Source organism: Octodon degus, unplaced genomic scaffold, assembly GCF_000260255.1.
Source record: "Octodon degus isolate 3935 unplaced genomic scaffold, OctDeg1.0 scaffold00007, whole genome shotgun sequence".
NCBI classification, from domain to species: domain Eukaryota; kingdom Metazoa; phylum Chordata; class Mammalia; order Rodentia; family Octodontidae; genus Octodon; species Octodon degus.
In genome coordinates this window covers 5,260,101-5,267,872 of record NW_004524583.1, presented here as the reverse complement: position 1 = coordinate 5,267,872, position 7,772 = coordinate 5,260,101, and the positions used below count along the sequence as shown (strand labels likewise).

Genomic DNA, 7,772 nt, shown 5'->3' with positions numbered 1-7,772 from the left:
AGATGGGGTATTTTTATACAATGGAGTACTACTCAGCTATAAAGAATGATACACTTGAAGCATTTATATTTAATTGGATGCCACTTGAAGATACACTCATAAGTGAAACAAACCACACACACGTGTAAATATTATATAGTCTTCCTACTACAAGAACTCAAAAGAAATACAAATAGAAAGGTATTAGCACAATTAAAAGGAAAGTGAGAACTTGAGGATTAGACAATGAAGAGAGAGTAAGGATTAAAGCTAGGAAACATGACAGCAGCAAAGCCATACATTTATATGTATAAGACAGATAAGGCAATGATCCTGAGAATCTTCAGGTTATCAAAGCAAGCAGTTAATTGGCAGGATTCTCACCCTAACTAAATAGGCTGATACCTGTGAACTAAGCAACTGCACTGAAGATGGTAATATGTAATAGTAGGATCATGCTTTGAGTGCCTGTCATTCTGGTCTTCTGAATACGTGCTGCTTGTCATGACATGCCAGTTGCTGCTGTGCTGTCTCTCGGGTAAATGTTTCTTTAAAAAGGAAGGGGATGGTAAATGAAGGCAGGAGACTGGAAAAGGGGTGTTGTGGGATTGTCCTGCTACAATGTTGTACATGATTAGATTTCTAAACTTGTGTGTAAAAATACGTAATTGTTTATTCCTGTATTTTTTTAAATATATTTTAATTTTTTAAATTTTTTTTGCCATATTCTGTAGAGACTTAAAATTTCACATATCAATATTTGATGAAAAATACCTGTTCCATGTTATGCCTAAGATGTCTGATATTCAGGCAGACAGTGAGATTAAGCGCACCTGCCTAGGTTGTAGGGTAATAACAATAAGCTTCTCTTCTGGAGGGTTAAAAACCTAAGTTTGCAGACCAAAAATTAGAGAAAAAGGAGGGCTGTAAGGACAGCCAATAGTTTAGCCCTAGCCTTTCAAGGTCAGTGAAGACTCAGGACATATGAGAACTTGTACTGTAACATCATGTAACTCAGTTGTGTCCCAAATTTTCTGATCAAAGAGATTATGAGGCCACAGGGGAAAGTGATCGATGATGTAGAGTGTGCCTAAGGAGAGTCACATGGAGGGAAAAATTCTCTCTGGCTTTCACAGAGCAAATTGGTCAAGCAATGAACGTGAGTAATTCACATGGCTGACACGACGAAGGACCTACAAACTGCGGTACAGGGTTTCAGGATAAATCCTGAGGGGATATGACTGACCTTATCAAATACAAAAGCTACAGTTCTTGTTATATAGGTCTTTTTTTATCTTGGTCTTAACCACCCAGCAGGAAAGTATAAAAACGGGGTATAAAATGTAAAGCCATATTATTATGCTGAGCTGTAAAAGGCTCAAGTCAACAACTTCTGACATTGCCAGTCATATGGAAACCCACTACTATTACCAACTACTAGAGTATTTTGGAATATCTTGCTGAATTCACACACCTATAATATTTAAAAGACAAAACTAAACAAAAAAGGGGATACAAATGACTATTTTGTATCTGTATATTCAAAATAGGATAGATACACAACCACATTCTCTTAATTCAATGAATAGAAAGATTTGTTCTAAAAGTGTCTGTGAACAGGATATTATGTCTGCATCTTGTACAATGAATAACCACTAACAAAACAATATGCAATCTACTAATTATTGAAACGGTCCTACTAATTTGATTTGAAACTGTCTCCTTGCTATTTGTTTCTCAATAAAATTATGGGAAAAAAAGAACATAAAGAATCAATAGTTAATTCTCACAGAATTTAAAAACTATTATTGCAAGACTACATCAAAGCTATATAAAATTTTTAAGTAATTTCAATGAAACTTTTTTCAGTCTCAATTATTTTCTTACTCCATTTCTTAATAATAAATGTAAGAGATTTTAATTAAATCCCTGCAACTATATTGGTAAGCTAATGAAAAACAAGATTATGTTATTAAGGTAGTTGTCAAAGAACAAACTAGCTTTATTTACAAGTTGAGAGTCTAAACTGAAAAAAATCATTAGTTATTTTTTAAGTGTAAAACTAAGAAATTAATATTAGTTTTATTCACTGTTAAAAATAATGTATGACATGGTAACATTTTCATATTAAGAGTCAATCAGGGGGGCGGGTGCCGTAACGCGGCAACCTGGGCAGGCGCGGCGCCCCTGTGAGAGCCCAGGGCGCCCTCGCGTCCGAGGTGATGGTAAAGGGCTGATCAGTTGCTACTGAGCACAGTTGAAGCAAAACAAGATGTTAGCAAACTCTTCAGGACAAGGTTTTCAAAACAAAAATAGAGTTGCAATCTTAGCAGAGCTGGACAAAGAAAAAAGAAAATTACTTATGCAGAACCAATCTTCAACAAATCATCCAGGAGCTAGCATCGCGCTCTCCAGGCCCTCTCTGAACAAGGACTTCCGGGATCATGCCGAGCAGCAGCATATTGCAGCCCAGCAGAAGGCAGCTTTGCAGCATGCTCACGCACATTCATCTGGATACTTCATAACTCAGGACTCTGCATTTGGGAATCTTATTCTCCCCGTTTTACCACGCCTTGACCCAGAATGAAGAAAATATCTGTGATGAAAGTGACTGTAGTTCCAAAGGCCAAAGCTACTCATTCACTGCTGTACAAACTGACTTTCAGAATTCTGGTGAATGTACATATTTTTTGCTTCCTTAAGAAAGGAGAAAGTAAGTGAAAGCGAGGAGAAGAGGAGCAGGATGACTGACACGTGGAAGCTGTCTCATTGAGGAATTGATGATGCTGCCCTGGACAACTTGTGTGTAACACCATTTGGTTTTTACCTCTAAATCTGATAGTCACATAAAATGAGGCTCCACACCAACAAGTTGGGCTGAGAATACCGTCTACAGTTAGTTTTCAAGAGCCATTTCTAGTACTTACTTTAAAAAAGGATTTTAAAAAAAAATAGGATTTTTTTTAAAAGTTGATTATTAGCTTAAGAAATTCATATATATACTTTATCCTTTGGATTTAGGGTCAGCATATCATGCAGAAATATTCTTTGTGAACTCCTAGTTCACAACTAGTCCCCTGTTGTCCATTTTAAAAGAAAGCCCAAACTAAGTTACTAACCAGTCTTAATTTCTTTTATAAACAAATGCCGTTATAAATGATGTAACTAAATGTTATTAAAAACAAGAAATGTGGTGGGCTCAAAAAAAAAAAAAAAAAGAGTCAATCAGTAGGGGCCGGGGAGATGGCTCAATGGAATAAACGCTTCCCTGGCAAGCACAAGGGCCTGAGTTCAATCCCCGGTTCCACAAAAAAAAAAATTAAAAATTTAAAAGAAAAAAAAAAAAAAAAGAGTCAATCAGTAGCCCAAATGTTTCAGTTGGGTGGAAACCAGAGTTTAGAAAGAAATCACAACAAAAAAATCCCGTGGGTCTGAAGACACCTTACCTTATCATACTGGCACACGACAACATTTTCCGTGTCAAAAAGCTCCTGTCCTTCCTCATCACTCACATCATCTTCACTGTTGAGGGGCTCCTACAGGTGAGAAGAAATTAGTAAATACATTTCTCGTGTTGCTAATAAGATTCTTTTAATATTCAAAGAAAACAATGACCTTGATATTCTTTGAGAAGCAAGCATCAAATGCACATTTATATCTACCACAGAGACAGTACAGTGGTATTACTAATCAGCTGTCATCTAATGATTTTCTAATGTTAGTCAAGTTTCAGTAAGACAAGTTTTTCTTTTTTTAATGTATTTAGTAGAAAGTCTCACTACACAGATCGGACTCATAGTGTTCCTCCTGTTTTCAGCTTCCCAAGTGCTGGGATTACAGGTGCATGCCACCACATCCAGTCTCAAGCACTGTCTCAGTATGCCCCGGGGGTGAGGCTGGCATAGCACGCCAGGGGGAATCGAACCCTGGACCCTGCATCCGCCTCAGCAGGCGCTTTAATCCACTGAGGTATCTGGCCAGCTCTTGGTAAGAAATTAAATGTAGTTAAAACAGTTTAAATACGGAAGGCTTAATGTGATGACAGGAGGTAATGGTGTTACATATTAAGGTAAGACCTGCTGGTGAAACAAGATGCAGAGTGCAGTAACTTTGCTATCTGGTTTGGCACTTCAACAACCAGGTATCTGAACAAAATTAACACCATTCACCATTATGACGGTTATGGAGGCATGAAGTGAAATTACGATTCTATTAAGAGAACAAAGGGCCCAAATAAACCCAACTAGAGCATAAAATAACCAATTATGTTACATTATAATTCTTTTTTTGGGTGTGTGTGTGTGTGTGTATGTGTGTGTGTATAAACGTTTTTATTTTTCAGAGATAAATTGCCAAAACTATAATTTCTGTTATGAGATAATTGTTACATTATAATTCTGCTGTAGTAAAAGAAGAAGGATTTAAGTCAGATATCTAATAAATGGAGAAAAAAAAAATCAGACAAAACAAGTAGAAAGGAAAATGAGAGGATGGTTAAGACCAGGTCTATGGCCACCCACAAGCATGCAAGGACATGGACTTAAACATCAGTGTCACCAACGTATAACGGAAAGTGACACATCATTCACGTGTACCAATTAACATTTCATGAAGTCCTAGAAGAAAATTTCCAACCCAGCATAAACTATCAAAACTTGATGAAGAAATTAGGATATTCTATGACCAAGAACACTAAGAAATTCACGAACACCACACTAGCGCTCTAAAATGTACTCAAGAATATCCTAGATACAAACAACAGAGATAACGAAGCCAAAATGTCACAGAGAATGAATACATAAGTAGTTAAGCAAAAAGGGACAAGATAAAGGAATCAACAACACAAAAAAAGAACACATGACAGGGGACCTGCCCAGTAGCTCAGGTGTTTAAGTGCCTGCTTAAACAAAGCCCTCAAGCTCAAGCTTCTGGGATTCCAACCCAGACAGTCACTGCAAACCAGAAATGCCCTAAAGGCATTTCCACCCTCCCAAAAAAAAAAAAACCCTTCTACCAAGAACACATGACAAACGTCAGCAATTTTCAGTAATAATTCTCAATATGTAAGACCTGAATTCCCAATTATAAAAGACAAGGACTGACAGACTGGATCAAAAAACAAGGCTCAATGCCGCAGTCAAGAAATTCATCTAATTCAAAAAGAAATTCACAGATCAATAACAAGTGAGAGTGAACAAGCTCAATGGTTTGGAAAAATAAGTAAACAGATGAACAAAACAAGGTATCAGTTACACTTCCATCTTTGAACAAACCAACTTAATATTTATCCATTGTTTTACCTAACTATAACAGAATGTACATTCTTCTCAATGCCATAAGGAACTTTCTCCAAAACAGACCACATCCTAGTCCATAAATCCTGCTTAAAGAAACACAGAAGAAAAAAACAAAACAAAATAGGGGAACTGGGGAGATGGCTCAATGGAATAAGCGCTTCCCTGGCAAGCGCAGGGGCCTGAGTCCAATCCCTGGCTCCGCAAAAAAAAAAACAAAAAAAAACCAGAAGAACTGAAATTATTCCCTGTATACTATATCATAATGAATTCAAACTACAAATCAATCACAAAAGAAATCACAGAAATTTTACAAACACTTAATTATTAAGTAACATACTCCTGAAAACTCAAGGGGTCAGAGAAGTCAAGGAAAAAAATGAACAATTCCTAGAATCAAAAAATAATCAAAATAACAGATCACAGAAGAGCAACTGAAAAAGACTTTTCTCAGAAATAGAAATGCCCAGTACCTGAAAACCCTTCAACATCACTGGCCATCAGCAATGCAAATTTAAACATCACTGAGATTCCCTTTTACCCCAGAAAGAATGGCTATCAAGAAACCAGATAATAATAAATGCTGGAGAGGTTTTAGGGAAAACAAACCCTGGTCCATTGTTGGTGGGCATGTAACTCAGAGCAGCCACTACAGAAATTGGTATGGAGTTTCCTCAAAAAGCTCATACTAGAAATTCCCTTTGACTGTGCTATTTAACTTCTAGGTATCTTTCTGAAAGAGTTGACACCACAGTATAGTGATAATGGATACGCATGTTTATAATACACAACTTCCCACAGCAAAATCTGGGAAGTGGACTATATGTCCATCAATAGATGAACTGGTGGGCTGGCCAAATAGTTCAGAGGACTGAAACACCTACAAGCAGACACAGGGACCAGGAGTTCGATCCCCAGGCCTGCCATGCTAGCCCCGCCCCTGGGGCACGCTGAGATGGCAATTGAGACTGGGCATGGTAGTGCACGCCTGTAATCCCAGCTCTTGGGCGGCTGTAAACAGGAGAATCACTATGCATCCCATCTGTGCAATGAGACCCTGAACACCCTGTAGACCCTTCCCTAAAATTCAAAAACAAAAAACAAAGCCCACTTATTTGGGGCCAGGGAGATAGCTCAGTAGAATAAGTGCTTGCCTGGCAAGCGCAAGATCCTGAGTTCAATCACCCGTCCCGCAAAAAAAAAAAAAAAAAAAAAGGGAACTAGTAAAGGAAATGTATTTATACCCAATGGAGTACTTCTCTGTCATAAAAAGGATAAACTTGAGTTATTTGTAGGAAAATAAATGCTCCATGACACAATAATGTTAAGTGAAATAAATCAGACATGCAAGTTTAAATATCACAGATTTTTAAAAATAAGAAACCCAGACTATAAATAATTTAAAGAGTAAAAGACAGATACATAGGCATCTTTGGATATTTGAGGAAACAGGGAAATAGGTCTTTTGCAGTTGGGAAGAGGACCAACACATGGAAGGGGGAGGAAGAGGGAGGCATGGGGAGTAAAAAAATTAAAATATATACGCCAATTCCCCACAATGAATGTAATCACCATGGAGTGCAAATAAGTGTTAATAAAAATTTAAATTAACCCAAACAGAAAAATCGTTGAGGGGCTGGGGAGATAGCTCAGTAGAATAAGCACTTGCCTGGCAAGTGCAAGGGACTGAGTTCAATGCCTCATTCTGCCAAAAAAAAAAAAAAGAAAAATCATTGATAAAGGAAGTGTTCAATAAAAAAATCGACATATAAATATTTTTGTCACAAGACCCTATCCTTCACTTGCAGAGAAATTTATTAGTTTTCAAAAATTACAATCTGAAAAGATATTACATGCAAAAATATGCTGCTAAATTCAATTTATACTGAGGAACGTTTAATGGATTCTATTATAAAAGCTAACAGTAAATCTAACTGCAAAAACTTCAAAATCATTTACTGAGCATTTGTTTTTTAAGCAATGTTAAAGTATGCACATATAAGCTGAGTATGGTAGAACACACCATACTCCAACGTATTTATAATACAATGGAGTAATCCCAGCACTTAGGAGCCTGAGAGGATAGCCACAATGTCAAGCCAGCTAGATTATATGGTGAGATCAAAGCCAGCCTGAACTAAACAGCAAGACCCAGTCTCAAAAAAAAACCCCAATATGTTCCCCTATAAACTGTCCTGATAAAAGACAAGATTCTTCTAAAATCACCTTGTCAAAAAAATAAATAAATAAATAAAAATTAAAAAAATAAAATCACTTTGTCTCCCCAGACCACAGTTGGGTGAACTGAAGAAACAAGACAATAAATGAAGAGATTTGGAAAGTGAAGTTGCAAATTTCGTATTTTATGCTTTGTCATAGATGATAGTAATGATACTACCAATACAATTCAACTTACCATTTTATTAAAGGTACTTAAACAAATACAATGTCACCAAAGAAATGGCTCTTTCTGGTGCCATTAAAAGACAAAGTTAAAAA

General features: G+C 36.8%; 2 protein-coding genes across 2 annotated transcripts in view; one reads left to right on the top strand and one right to left on the bottom strand.

Moving 5' to 3' along the window:
• The window catches only part of Gtf2a1 (general transcription factor IIA subunit 1), a 43,081-nt gene that overhangs the window by 14,029 nt on the left and 21,280 nt on the right, over nt 1-7,772 (bottom strand). The window contains exon 7 of the mRNA XM_012517261.2: nt 3,426-3,515. Coding sequence (XP_012372715.1) covers nt 3,426-3,515 — 90 coding nt within the window. The remainder of the gene's footprint in view (nt 1-3,425; nt 3,516-7,772) is intronic.
• LOC101564756 (SOSS complex subunit C) lies at nt 2,252-2,744 on the top strand. Its single transcript, XM_004624708.2, has one exon. It carries the CDS (start codon nt 2,252-2,254, stop codon nt 2,564-2,566), a length of 315 nt encoding a protein of 104 aa, XP_004624765.1. The 3' UTR covers nt 2,567-2,744.

Coding starts and splice junctions, on each gene's coding strand:
- LOC101564756 (XM_004624708.2), top strand. CDS start 2,252: ATGTTAGCAAACTCTTCAGGACAAGGTTTTCAAAACAAAAATAGAGTT.